Here is a 15,906-nt window from a genome sequence, read left to right as displayed (position 1 = left end):
GAGGAAAAGATAAACTGAGAAGGAGTGACAGCTAGCATAATATTATGGTGGACTTACGACACTTGAGTCACACAAGAGGGAACATTATAAAAGTGAATTGTCAAGCTGCAAAAACAGGATCTGGAACAACAACAAAAAACACATGCACAAATGGAGAAAGGAACAGAGCTAGCATTAGTACCTGTCAGGCCACAGTCCTCTGTAGAGCCAGTGGAGTAGTTGGCTGGACTGATGGGGGGGCTGGCGGGGGGGCTGGTGCTGAAGCTGGCGTAACCTAGTGATGAACTGACCTCAGAGGGCTCACAGCTCTGATTGGTCCTCTGTACGTCCTGAGATGAGGACAAGGATGTCCGCTGTTTGGGCTGAACAAAGGAGACACGCTTCAGTTATCTTTGGGTTGGGCTGGGAATGTGTAAGGTATGATCTGGAGGGTTTTTTTTTTTTTTCCTTACATACTGTCCCCAGGGAGTTTTCATAGTTTCGCAATGAATAACGTTTTAGGCCTCTCTCCATGTTCAGTCATGTTTGGTTTACTATAACAATTCAGTAAATTAATGATAATAAATATAAAGTTTAATGATTGTCTGTACATGAACAGAGTACACAAAAACAACACATTTCATTAACTTCTACTGGTTCTGCTGGTCTGAGTGATAAGGGCATCACTAGGGTCAGAACTGAGACAGCGACAAACACAAGCTTCATCATTGTCCATATGGTTGTTCTACTACATCCTAGAAGAGAAGAGCTGTGTGAAGACATGCATTACTTACTGCACTACGACAGAGAGGTGTACGGTAAATTAGGAGCTGTTAAGTAAAGCAGTGGAGACATTAACCTTAATTAAGTTTAGCAAATGCACGGATAGTAAACCGCATAAAGGGGTTATCATCACTCTCTCACCCACAGAGCAAAATAAAAATGAACAGAGAACAGACAGGAGCGTCAGTAAAAATATTTGTGTAACGTTTGAAACCACCATACATAATTCAGCTACACTAAACTCTCTCTCATCAGCATTGCAGAGACCACCTGTCTCAGATGCAGTCAGTATCAATATATGCTCTACACATTCATCTTACCAGCGTTGTGTTAAACTGCACTAACTGTTTAGAGTGATCTTCATGTGGCCCAAACGTATCTCTGTGTTATGGCATAAAGTGCTCAATCCTTTGCCGGGAGGAGTAAAACCAGAACAAGGGGTGATTCACCAAGAGGGTTACACAGTTATATAAAACCCAACCTGATGGTGTGTGTGTGTGTGTGTGTGTGTGTGTTCTGAAAGATGAGATGGTCTTTGCCTTTCTCATTATAGAGAGGTGGGATAAAAGATGGGGAAGAAGTGTGTTAGATAATCAAGAGTGGAGCACATTCAGCAGAGAAGATCCAAGTTCAAGTGAGGCTTTTGGTCTTTAGTGCGGCAAAACTAACAGTCTCGCTGCACCCCTTCATCACTGTCACCACACCACTGATGATCTGACCAACACAGGTATGAGTCTACTGGCTTTATCTTCTGAAATCCAGTGCTGAAATGTCCACAGGTCCTAAGGCAAGAGACTGTCTGAGGAGATTATTCATCCAAAAAATAACCACTAATACTAACACACTGCAGTTCTTCTACTAATTATCAAAAATACCTGAAAAATTTTTTTCTTTCCCTAAATGTACCACTATAATAATAAAATAAAAAATAAACACGGCTCACAGAGGTGCAAAACATTTCCAGCGTTTTTAATAAGCTTAGCTACAGTGATTTGTGTGTGTGTCACTCCAACACTGCAGCATATAAAGGGGAAACAGAGACAGTGAGATGAGCAGTATGTACAGAGTCAAACTTGCATAACCACAGGAAGTCTTACATAATGATCATCACCACTTCCTGTTGCATCAGAAGAATCCAAGGTGCCACACTAATTAATCTGTGCGAAAAAGCCTTTCCATGTATATGAGTGTGTGTATGCGTGTGTGTGTGTGTGTGTGTGTGCATGTGTTCTTCCTGGGATGTTAATAGCACAGGATGTGACTGTGAACTAAACAACTGAGTCATTAAGAGCAGCAGAGAGTTCCACGTAAGATGAAATCAAACAACCACATATAAACACACTCTCACTAACAGCAAGGCTTATAGCATTAAAGCACAAAAAAGTTCATTTGAGACACACCTACACCCTAAACACAAACACACACACCACAGAGTCAATAATGGGAAAAGAGCAGAGGAGGGTAAAGCGAATCCTATTGGATGAGAAAATACCTGAGAGAGAGAGAAACATTACATATACTGCTGCATTCTGGATACCTAGTCATGTCTCACTTTACCTCATAAATCAATCCAAACCAACAGCTCCATCTCTCCACAGTCCACACCATCACCAGTTTCCTCTTAAACAGGCCACATTACTGACATATCAATTCCCCAGTCCTCTCCTCCATGTCTAATCAGTGCTCTATGACAGCTGAAATGCTAACACAGCCTGGGGCAATGGTTCCACTGCCAACACTATGGCTTAAAGAGGAAAGAGTGCCCAAAATACCTCACATCCATATCTAGGGACAAAAAGATTGAAGGAAAGGACATTCTGATTATTAACCACAACTTTTCCACTGTGCAGTGTAACAAAGTGTAGATACTACAGTTCAATCAAACAACTTCTAATAACTTTTAATAACTTTAATAATGTAATAACTTTTTATTTCAGGCTTTCTACACAAGGTCCAAATGTTCCTCAAGGTGATCTCTCTGTGCCTCGGCCTTGAGTCAAATGATTCTCTACAGATCCAGTCACACTCCCCTGATTCAGTTATAACAGTAAAATGGCTCTATATTGAAAATATAACGATTTATAATGTCATAGGTTCGTAAGAAGACTAGGTGCTGTACAACTTTCTCTCCCACTGACTTGGCTGTTCTGAGCATCTTAGCTGATTTATTCCACTTGCCCAGTGAGAACTGATAGTCTTAAATTTGCAGTCTGGATGAGTTGCGGATTTCTGCACGAGAACCAGAATTAATCTGGAGTTTGGGGTGTTCCTGTGAGAGTATTAATTGTTGTGGGTCTCAACTGCAAAAAAAAGTTTGGAGGATGGAAAAAAGAGACAGGTGGCATGGTTGGTTAGTTGGATTTGCTTAATATGGTTAACAAATCTTGACGGTCGCAAGATAACAATTTGTAATATTAAATGGTTAGGAAAGGCTGCTCCAATGCCTTAGAAAATGTTTTAGGAACAAACAGATACCAGAACAATCAAACAGTTCAGCAGTGAGTATTTCTGGTCTGTCTGAAATGTGTGTCACAATCAAACAGTTCAGCACTGAGTATTTCTGTCTGAAATGTGTGCCACAATCAAACAGTTCAGCACTGAGTATTTCTGTCTGAAATGTGTGTCACAATCAAACAGTTCAGCACTGAGTATTTCTGTCTGAAATGTGTGTCACAATCAAACAGTTCAGCACTGAGTATTTCTGTCTGAAATGTGTGTCACAATCAAACAGTTCAGCACTGAGTATTTCTGTCTGAAATGTGTGTCACAATCAAACAGTTCAGCACTGAGTATTTCTGTCTGAAATGTGTGTCACAATCAAACAGTTCAGCACTGAGTATTTCTGTCTGAAATGTGTGTCACAATCAAACAGTTCAGCACTGAGTATTTCTGTCTGAAATGTGTGTCACAATCAAACAGTTCAGCACTGGGTATTTCTGTCTGAAATGTGTGTCACAATCAAACAGTTCAGCACCGAGTATTTCTGTCTGAAATGTGTGTCACAATCAAACAGTTCAGCACTGAGTATTTCTGTCTGAAATGTGTGTCACAATCAAACGGTTCAGCACTGAGTATTTCTGTCTGAAATGTGTGTCACATTTGCCACATTTTGACCTCCCTCGCCATTTTTGTTGTGCTCTGACCTGCACTGACCTTAGTGCATGTATTCCTTCCAAGAGGCACTTTTTGAGCTACTAAAATTTTGGTTTCATATTTCAGAAGTCTGCTGGTTTACCAACTCTATTTAACATTGCCATTGTTGACACTGTTTGTAAACCCAGCCTTATTACAACCTCATGACAGTATACCATACGTACTCCTGACCAGAGCCAAGGCTCAGAGATGTGCCAAAATATGTTCAAACCCCTTTACATGTCCTAATTCAAACTTTTTCAGAGACATAATATGCGCCCAAGCTATTTTTATAGAGTACATGATGCAGAATAGCTTGGAGTTGGTCTGCCTACCTGTCTATCACCCCCCCCCCCCCCCCCCGAGTCCTAACCCGTGCAATGAGCGGGTTAAACAAGAGAACAGTGTTCCCTCACAGTTGAACTCAAGGTTATCATGCAGGTAAGACTGCTCTAGATTAATCATATCCACAGTCAGTGTAAGCCATGGGAGCTGAGGAGACTGATGAAAAGACACTGGCTGAATGGGCAGAGACACTCTGGGTGACTCTCAGACAGAGCCTCTCACACACTGATTTCACTGATGACTCCCACTCCCAGAAGAGCTGAGGCATCAGGAACAATTTCCATTCAAAACTCAAGGAGGGAAACAATATTTGAGTGCATGTGCATGCGTGCAGCTGACATTTCGATAGTAATTATGTGTGCATAAACAAAAGGCAGGCTCTCAGATGACCTGACACTGACATCTGGCCTGGAGCACAAACCAAAATTAACTTTCCTCAGGCTCTACACCGAGGAGGAGGAGGACCCACGAGTGTAGTCATCTACTGTAATAGCACCGATGAATCAAACAGTATGGCTCTCTATGACTGAACTGGGCCAGTAGAAACAGTCGGAGTAGGACCATGTCTAGTGCAGCCCCAAACATTATTTATGAGAGATGACACTGAAAATCTACAGTCATTAGTACCGCTGGACCAAGTGATCAAAGTGACTTACTAATAAGTACTGAATATTCCTTTTACTATGTGCCCTAGGCTAATATCATGTATGTGATCCATGTAAGGGGAATGTTGTTGGCTTCTCCTTGCTTTAACAAAACTGACTCTGAGACATTGAGTGGAACTGAGTGGGAATTAGGCAATGAAAATGCACTAGGAAGATGACTCTCACTCCACAACGGCACAATTCATCGAAATCTACTCTTTCACATAGCAATATCTCAAGTGGAACAGAGAGACAGTCTATTAAACACTGGGGGATTGAAGGGCAGCCAATTATCCAATGGAAGAGAGAGAAAACACAGGACTGCTAACCAATAAAAAATGAAGGGCAGTCAATTAGCCCATGGCAAAATTAGGGATAGCTTGTTAATCAATGGGGAACAAACAGACAACCTGTTAGTCAATTTAGAAGTTGCAGCATGATACATAGATACCTGAAACAGAGGAATAAACCAGCACCACATAAGCCAGGATGGAGCTCCTCTTGCCATTTATCGAATAAATTGGGTGAACATGAAACGTTGGGAGAGATGAAGTTCATCTTATGAGCATAAAAATATACTAGAATAGTTCAAATGAAGAGGAAAGGGGGAAAACTAATGTTAGGTATTTCTGTATACACAACAACTGACAAAGTCATTTTGTGACCACAGAAGCTTGTGATGGTGTGCATATAAAAGCAATTTGCACAACTGGGAGCACCAAAAGAAAAGACTTATGTTTGCAACTGTTTTGCTTGTTTGACACATCTTTTATTTCGTTATTCTTAGGAAATGTTCAATTTTGCATAATGTAAATGTGTTTTATTTCTCAACCACTATTGTGGAGCACTGGTCTAGTTCTTAGACACCTGCAATCAGGTACTGACAGCTCTAGGTAACAGAGACACTACGGTGTGCTCTAGCTGCCTCAGACTCCGCCTATGTTTTGACATACCAAGGACATATATTGCAGATTGAGGAAAAACCTCATTAAGATAAAGTTGGGACAACATTCCAGGAGTATGATGATCCATTTTTTTGTTAGCTGGCAACAATTCTAGTTTGACACAGGCTTACAAAGGAAAAAAAAAAGAAGCAAATAAAGGCGATAGATTGTGGCATGTTTTCGAGTTTCTGCAAAAAGTGTATCTCCTTTCCACCACTGATTAAAGTAGGTTTGGCTGTACTTAGGCTGAGGGAAAGACAGACTGATGTGTGTGTGTGTGTGTGTGTGTGTGTGTGAGATGTATGACTGATTATACATACAGTAAAAATGCATTTGTTTGATTATGTGTGCATGTGTGTGTGCAGCTTACTATTTAAGCTCCATAAGTTGCTCATTCTTCAGGCATTCATTAAAGCCTCAAATACAGTTCTCAGGCCTGCTTAATGTTCAAAGTGAAGGCAATTAATGAATCTGTCTCTCACCTACATACACACACACACACACACACACACACACGTGCTGTATTGTTAATGAATCTGTCACACCTGGCAATAGGCAGATTAATAAACACAAAACGCCTGTTCATTAAGATCACAGGACTACCGTCTTCACAAATGCTATTCTATATTAGAGCATACACACACGTGCCTCATAACCCTTCTCTCTCCTCCACCAGCTCAGCATTCTAGCTGGAAGAAGAGTTTTAAAATGATTTTACACTGATTTACACATTGTTTAAAGTTGTTGTAAAAAACAAAAACAACCTATATCACAAAATAGAGAGAAAGAGTGTGTGTGTGTGTGTGTGTGTGTGTGTGTGTGTGTGCGCGTGTGTGCCTGTGTGTGTGTGAATGAAAGAGAACCTGTGTGTTAATGAAAACCTCATTAGATAGGCCCATTATTCAATGTGTGTGCACAGAGTGAGGAATTGTCTGCTAATTTATGGATTGTAATTATAATAATTATTTGGTGGGCTCAGGGATTTCAGGGTGGTAAATGGTGTAAGGGTGGGTTTTAGATCCCTCTGTGACTACTCCTACCTACACAGGACTGCTGCATTATGAACACTAATATATGGAAATCAGCACAACAGATTAAAGCGATTTAGAAATGCATTTAGGAATGTCCATCGGGGCGATTTTATGTGTCAGTCTATGTAATCCTGTGGACTATGTGCAGGCATCATACCAAAGGGTACTGAGTTCTCCTTTGTCCTCTGTTTTAATAAAGGGTTTCAAGTCTACCTCAAGGCCTTCTATGTATTTTGGGATCACTGGACAGACCCTTCATACTGAGAGACTGACACTTCATTATGGTTAGTGACTATACTTTATAACTATAGGTTATTCAAGTGAAAACTGAGGTAGGACGCACCCGAGTCTTCATTAGTGGTATTTGTTATAATCTTAAATCAATTTAAGACACGATCTGAAACTCAATACCATGGGCTGAAAAATATCCATGGTAAATAGAGTTCACAATTAATGAAACTGAATTCTCTGTAGAGGCTGAGTTAAAACTGAATTGACCGTAACTGCTTCTCTGCTTGGAGACACAAATTTCTCTTAATCCTCCATCCTCCACTTTGTTTCCATTTTATATTTTTGCTCACTTAATTACTAAATTGCCATGGTAACTCAGCAGACAGGAGAGGGAACCACACAGACAATAACAACAACAGCGTCATATACTTCACAGAGAACAACCAGGAAAAAAAGCCAGTGTGAGTCCTAACCACAAGGGCCAGGTAGGACTCCACACTGACAGCATGATTACTGACACTGCGCACTGAGACTCATATTACAGATCAAAAGGGACAGAATGACAGACAGACATATATATATATAGAGAGAGAGAAAGAGAGAGAAAGATAGACAGACAGACAGACAGACAGACAGACAGATAGACAGATAGATAGATAGATAGATAGATAGATAGATAGATAGATAGATAGATAGATAGACAGACAGACAGACAGACAGACAGACAGACAGACAGACAGATAGATAGATTTTAATACCTGGGTGGCAATGCTAGTTTTCAGTTCAAATTGTGTTATCCTGCACCATTAAAGTAGGACTAGTGTGCTCAGGCAGCGTTAGCATGACAAACTGGCAAACGGGAGAGGCCGCCGCCATGAAATATGCATGCCAACGTTTAGCTCACTGTTCAGCTATGTGTCTTTCATCAGCACTGTTACAGTTCAATCAGTGGAAGAGCCGTGATACCCTGCAGCGACTATGAAATCCCAGTCTCTCATTTCTCTCTTTTTTCCCCCAACTGAAGACACAGCAGAACAATGGCATTACCACTGTTCTATTCCACGGCAATGGAGAGATAAGACCAAGCAGACGCAGGCCACCGGGTCTCACTCGTTTACGGAGAGAGGAAAATCAGATGCTTCATCTCCAAATGAAGGTGTCAGTGATGATTGGCAAACTGTGTTTGGCTAATAAAGACACCCTAACTTCTTCACACACCCATCAGCACATACCCACAGATGAGTTACTAACTCTTTTTCCTTACGCCTTCCCTCTTTCTCTTTTCTCTCCCTCCTGTCATCTTACTGCAGTGCAGTAACATCTGCGGCAGTCAGAAATGTGTGTGTTTGTGTGTACGTGTACATGCGGTGTGTGTGTGAGTGTGTGTGAGTGTGTGTGTGTGTGTGTGTTTGTGGTGTGTTTCTGTGTGTGTGTGTGTGTGTGTGTGTGTGTGTGTAGTGTGTGTGTGTAGTGTGTGAGTCTAGTGTGTTTGTGCGTGTGTGTGTGCGTGCAGGCTCTACATCTGGCCACTATGGTCCTCTAACTGTCAGACACTGTGTGACTGAGCTCAGCTCAGTAAATGGACCTCTAAACTGAAACACAGTAAAGACCAGCTCCCTCTCCCTCTCCATGTCCACTCCACTTCCATCCCCTCCAGTCCACTAAAATGAAGCAGTCTCTTTCCATTTACAATATGATATCCTCCACCATCTCCTCAAACTCCCTCATCCATGTCTCTCAACTACTTTCCTCTCAGCCTCTGTTGCTGCAGAGTTTTTTTTTTTCCAATCTAGACAGAATAAACTGTGATAATCACTTCCCATTGATTTGTGTGTGTGTGAGAGTGTGTGTGCGTGCAGCAAGCAGACACAGTGAGGCAGAATTAGAGCTATTAAACGTGGCCAGCTGATTAACAAGTGTTTAATTGGTCATCAGCACTACAGAGGCAGAGTGGAACAATATCATCGATCGTCCTCATCAGCAGCAACTGTTTGGTATTTACAACTGGACAACATTTGAACCAATTATAGAGCCAAGGATTATGGGTGTGCAAGATAGAGACACTCTGGACAAGACTTTCACATCCAGCCTGTTTGGCTTTATCTTATTATTCATCTGGATTTCTTTTATGGTGCAATAAGGGAGGTAATCATGAGTCTGGATGCTTATCTTGATTTGTGAGAAAAATCAAATATTTAGTGCTTAGGTCACGTCATTTTGCTTAGGTATCCTTTGCTGAAAAAAAAAATTAAGTTCATGACCAATCTCATTTCATAATCATGTCTAAATGATTTATTTCAGATAATGCGGCCACGAGTGAGCAGCCATCGTACTTTGGATTTGAGGATCATCCACAACAGATTTTCATTTATACAACAGACATTCTTTCCTCTCCTTCTACCTTTCTCTGTTGAACTGTGACCATCACATGACTACCAGTCACATACCTGGTGAGCACTCCACCTAGGATCTCTATGTTGTATGTATTTAACTACTGGTGGAGTCTGATGGGGAAATCAGCTGACACCTGTGGCCATTGTCTAGATGGCCTCACACTGGAGAGAAAGTGCTGCGTGAAGCTGTTCTTTTTTTTTGTTTGTTTTTTGCCTGTTAAAAGTACACGTAAGTAAATGTAATCAATATCTGATTATGGACTATGGGAGCGTGCTGGTGGTCAGACATACACTACAGATGTGCAGAGAGCCCAGTATTTGTATTTGCATCTGTATTTGTTGAGGCAGCAAAATTATTTGTATTTATATTTGTATTCAAATAAAAGTAGAAATAGCCATGACAACAATCCTGTTTTTGTTGTTCTTTTCATTACACTTCTAATTCTAGAATACTGAAGTGTTAAAAGAAGTGTTCTTCAATAAACTATGATAATAATTATGAACACTTAAATGTAATATTGGTTTCATAAACCCAGCAATAAACATGTATAACCATAAACATCATTGAAAAGAAAATCATTTCAAAACTAATATTCAGTTCCTCATCCACACTGAAACCAATAAACTAAACTCTAAACCAATAAATGCCTGTGCGAACATTGTGCACCCCACCACTACCCACCCTAACTGGAGGCCGCTGAACAGATAGAATATAAACAAACAAACAAAAAAAAATCATTACAAATAAAAGCTGTTCTCTCTGAAGTACTGTATGCCAAGAACTAAACCTTAACTGCACTGCCGGAGCTAACATAGGCTAATCTCCTCCTCCCCGTCAAACAAACTCTGCTTCACATATTGAAGGTCCAACAGGAAAACAAAAGACAAGTAACTTTATAATGAACTACGTCAGCAAACCAGCTAAGGAAAAAAAAAACCCCAAAAACCCTCATCAAAACAAAATAGTGGCGCAGCAACGTACTACACTTTGCCTGTATTTGAATCAGGCTGTGCTGCTCCTTCTCAGTCTGTGCTCTCTCTCCCCTCCACTCTCCTACTGCCCTCCTGTCACGGCAGCACAAGCAGACAGAGCACAAATACCCACTGTGCTCACAGTTATGAAGAACAGCAGCTATTTGACATGTTTTTTTATTCCTTCTTAAAAACAAATAATTTTTAAAATATTTGTATGAAATAAATATTTGTAAAAAGCCACTATTTGTGCTTTGCCAAATACTGTATTCGGATTCAGCGCCTCCCCTAACTTACACACATACACGCACAGACAAACACAGTTATACCTAACTTACACACATACACGCACAGACAAACACAGTTATACCTAACTTACACACATACACGCACAGACAAACACAGTTATACCTAACTTACACACATACACGCACAGACAAACACAGTTATACCTAACTTACACACATACACGCACAGACAAACACAGTCATACCTAACTCACACACATACACGCACAGACAAACACAGTTATACCTAACTTACACACATACACGCACAGACAAACACAGTTATACCTAACTTACACACATACACGCACAGACAAACACAGTTATACCTAACTTACACACATACACGCACAGACAAACACAGTTATACCTAACTTACACACATACACGCACAGACAAACACAGTTATACCTAACTTACACACATACACGCACAGACAAACACAGTTATACCTAACTTACACACATACACGCACAGACAAACACAGTTATACCTAACTTACACACATACACGCACAGACAAACACAGTTATATCTAACTTACACACATACACGCACAGACAAACACAGTTATACCTAACTTACATACATACACGCACAGACAAACACAGTTATACCTAACTTACACACATACACGCACAGACAAACACAGTTATACCTAACTTACACACATACAAACACAGACAAACACAGTTATACCTAACTTACACACATACACACACAGACAAACAGTTATACCTAACTTACACACATACACGCACAGACAAACACAGTTATAGTAAAAAGAAACTGGAAAAAAAAAGATGAAAGATGAAAAGTGTGTCCTGTGAGAGAGAGTCTGTGACACATTTCAGGGTTAAAGGTTAAGGCCTGAGTTTGGTCAGGAGGAGTGTGAAACGATAAGGTTTCTCACTGAACCGTCATATGAAGAATTAACAAGTTTGTTCCATCAAATAGTCCATTTCAAGGCTTTGTAAGAAGCACTACTAGAATATTCCAGGATTTTCTTCTGATCACACCCCGATAGAGGGTTTGAGCAGGAATCTTTGAGCTCAGAAGTGGTTTGCTTCACCAAGGGATTCAGTGTGTATGTGAATTCAAACAAAGCTCCCCCTAATCTCCATCACAAAACCAGGCAGTCACTTCAGCCCTCTGTGTGAAACATAATCTCAGTGTGCAGAGAGAGGCCCAGGAGATGCATGCAGGTAAGATCCTCTTATCAAACACTTCCTGATTAGAAAGCCAGCCCTTCAAAGCGCAGCACCTCACAACACGGGGTTTCAATGACAGAAAGGCCAGTTGATCAAAAATGCTCACAGCAATTTAATCACACCTGGATATCAGCAAAATGCACACAAGCACAAGCCTCGCATGCCTCTGATAACACACCCAGTGAAGTTATCTAGTTATCTCATTGTATCAGCAAGTGGGAGGATCAAACAGAATGAAATTGAGACCCAAGGGGATTTTGAAAGAGATGGACATTTCCTGTTGCTCATGTAGAGAAAGAGGTAAAGGAAGAGAGGGGGGGGGTAAAAGAAGGGAAAGGTGAGGTCATCCATTAAAGTTCATAAAAGAAGCCTGCTGAAAAGGTCAACAACCTACCTCAGTTTGACCTTTAACCACATGTTTGACCTGAGAGTGATCATGGGGATTTCAAAGAAATGGGGCACTATTCAGAACACCCCAGTACAAGCCAAAAAGCAGTGCTATATACACTCGAGCCAGTTACAGTTCTCATCTGTAGGCCTTGTCCTACTACGTGAAGATAACAATAAAAATCCATGCTTAAGGAGGATTTCAGTTCTGGCAAGTCATAAAACAGAATTTTGATCCAAAATGCTGTGGTACTGAGAGATGATTAAAGACTCAATCACATGACAATTTGGACACAGGTTCAGCTCTGTTACATCCATCCACTGATACAACTTCACTGCAAGCCTGCAAAACAATGCGCTAGTCATACCATTCACAAAACAAGTTATTAGACAACCAGTGATTAGCTTGAAAAAAGGCCTTTTGACCCATGCCAATCCATGGCTCAGCAGTCATATGCTGAGGACTAGTGTGTCGGAAAGAGAACGGCTGAGAGATTGACTGAAAGCTGCTGAGCAGAACTGAAAAAGCCAGCAGAGGATTTTCTCAGTCTGTCTCAGCCTTCAGACTTATAGCGCTGCAGGAGCACTGAGATCTACTCTCCACCGTCCAGAGAAAATACTGCATTCAGCTCATTTTAGTCACATTGTTCCCAATCCTACAACATTTCCCATTTTCTTCCCTACAGAGTGACTGCAAACTGACAGATATAATAATTTCAGTCAAACAGTGTGTGTGTGTGTGTATGTGTGTGTGTGTGCGTGCGTGCTTGTGTGCATGCGTGTGTGTGAGCAAGAGAGAGAGAGAGAGAGAGAGAGAGCGTGAAAACGTGTATATTATTATGTATGACATTTGTTGAGGAACTGTTGTTAAAGCCTGCAGCTACAATCATTTAACCTGTTCCTTCTCACAAACCTAAATAAATACTCCAGAGACAAAAAGACAGGGCTGGAACTGAATTCCACTCTCCACCTCAACCACATTAAACGGCATTGAATTAAGTCTGGAACCCAGTTCTGAAATCTGTCCCAATGCAGAACTCTCTCAGGCACATCGGAGAAGCAGTTAACGCAAAGTTATCTTCTACTTGACTTTGGATTTGCAGAGGACAGCCACAAATAAGTGCTGTTTGACGAGGGGAAATTCTATTGCATTACGTTTTTATATAACCTCTACAGAGGCTGCCCTCAACAATTAGACCAGAAGAGCTGAAGTCTGAACATCAGATAAGCCTTGTTTAGTTTATTTCATCCTATCATCATGACCACTAGTCTGAGTCTCAATGTTATCAGCAGGTGGGTTGGACGTTGCATAACTGACTAACTCACCCCTGTGGACTGGTACCAGGGTTGTGCCAAAGTGGGAATCAGGATGGTCTGGGGAATAGTCTATACTACACTGGGATGCACGTTACATGTATTGGTAGCAATAATCTCTTAGCGATGCCATTCAAGTGAGTTAAATCAATAAGAATAACGGTCTGTTCAATCAAGGTTGTAAAAACTGAATTTAAGGCGCAAGAAACAACATGATTCAATGATCTCAGAACTGAAATAGTGTAATTGTCTTCTTGGCCTAATTTGGAAAAAAAAAAAACTTTGGCTGAGCTGTAAGAGCTGTGTTTTTCGGTTTGTCTTGTTGGCACATTGATGCAGTGCTACAATTGTTAGGCAGTTGGAAATATTTTACAACTGCTCATTTATTTCTTAAAGAAACTATTCAGAGTATTAGTTGTCCTTGGTTTGTTGGATCTTCTGTTAATGCTTTATGTTTATTCTAATCTTGCTTGGTTGTTTTCTTGTAAACACAGCCAAGTGACAATCAATGGCTTCTGACAGTAGAGAACATTGATTTCATGTATTTACTTCAGAACCCTGCTTACATATTTCCATGTTTGTGAGAAAACTAATCAAGCTAAACTAATATAACTATTTTTCATTCATTCACTGGGTTTTCATGATGTAAAAAGAACAAGAGTAAGAGTAAGACTCTTCTTTGACTCTCTGATCAACTCATCTGAGCTGCAAGGATGTGTTGTGATTCTAATTCTTTGTGCGTGTGTCTGTGTGTGTGTGTGTGTGTGTTCATGTATGTGGTGCAGTGTTCATGAAAGACATTTGGTACTCTGAACGTATAAGACACAGTGGATAACAAAGTAGAGGTGTCTCCTGTAAATCGTGTAAGTCTTAATGGTAGAGCACTGGATGAATAGGAGACTTTGGTGTTACAAGGAAGTTTTGTATACACTGAATTTGTAGTAATCCCATAATGCTATCATAATTAATAGTCAATTTTAGATCTTATCAGCCATGTTAACATTCTTACAGTGAAAATTTTCTCATAATCATAGCAGCATTCACATATTTCTGTAAGTATACACAGCAGAACAGCACACTACAGTAATACAATTTGTCATATGATCTGACACCTGGTAGGTTCTGGGGCCCCTCTACTGACTTGCATTATAATAAATGTAAAGAATAACAACTTAACTCTAAAAGTAACCCTAACCAAACACACACACACGCACACGCACACACACACACACACACACACACACAGACAAACTCATAGGAGAAGCTTCATATGTCTATCTTCAGTGTGAACTAGAACACTGCAGTTGAGCCCAATTTCATAAAAATCCAAAATATCCTTTCATCATGAAGCACTGCATATCAAGCTCTGATTAATTTGTGATCTCTGGTAGATCCACTGGGGATAGACACCTGCACCTGATTGTGGAATTGTCTCTGAATTTGACTATGAAAGCAACTCTTGATCATTAAGCTGACTGACATTTAAAAAAGTGCATCTGACTTATGACGACCATGATATCTATAATGATTCTGATAATAATCATGATGAAGATCATAGTGAAATTATTCAGGGCACCAGCAATGCAGATGTTTTTAGATAAAATAATGTCAAAATTGAAAACCTAGATTAATTATCAGAAAAAAAAAAAATCTAAAACAAAAGTCAACTCTGAAGACACATACACAAACACATACTAATAAATGACATGGGTGGGTCTCAGCTTGTTTATTCAGCCCTGTGTTGTGGCAGTAGCAGCAGGGAGTGCGACAGGAACGTATTACAGGTCCAGCCGTCATTCTGTAATCTTCACAAGTCGTCAGAAAAACCACAGAGGTCCACAAACGGCAAAGCAACGGTGAAGAAAGGATGAAAAGAAAAACGGCCGTGAGTCTAAAGGAGCGGTATGGAGAAGAAAAGAAACCTCTCTTTCACACCTAGACACTGCTGAAACAGCAAAGAAAAACACATCACAAGGTAGTCTCAACACAAAACCCCCAGTGGAGGGTCAGCAGATCACCAGAGCGATGTCTGTCCACTTTGTCAAAACAAACAGTAAAACCTCCTTTGTAGTCAGAGAAAGGGTGAAGGTTTGGATGGGTCTTTTTCTACATACACTCTGATATTTGGACTGTATTTGGCTGGCATGACTTTGACACCACAGGCTCTTACTGCTGCCGGGTTTTGTCAAGCGTTGTATCGCAGCTCCAGATGAACATGTGTCCCGAGTTGATACAATGTAAAATTAATAAAATA

The 15,906-nt window shown here is 40.5% G+C and overlaps 1 protein-coding gene across 4 annotated transcripts in view; it reads right to left on the bottom strand.

Moving 5' to 3' along the window:
- anks1b (ankyrin repeat and sterile alpha motif domain containing 1B) overlaps positions 1–15,906 on the bottom strand; it is a 146,786-nt gene that overhangs the window by 58,517 nt on the left and 72,363 nt on the right. For all 4 annotated transcript variants that reach the window (XM_030768089.1, XM_030768085.1, XM_030768097.1 and 1 more), the window contains one exon: positions 182–362. In XM_030768089.1, coding sequence (XP_030623949.1) covers positions 182–362 — 181 coding nt within the window. The remainder of the gene's footprint in view (positions 1–181; positions 363–15,906) is intronic.

Source organism: Chanos chanos, chromosome 1 (assembly GCF_902362185.1).
Source record: "Chanos chanos chromosome 1, fChaCha1.1, whole genome shotgun sequence".
NCBI lineage: Eukaryota > Metazoa > Chordata > Actinopteri > Gonorynchiformes > Chanidae > Chanos > Chanos chanos.
The sequence above is the reverse complement of the archived record's forward strand: the minus strand, read 5'-3'. Positions and strand labels throughout refer to the sequence as shown.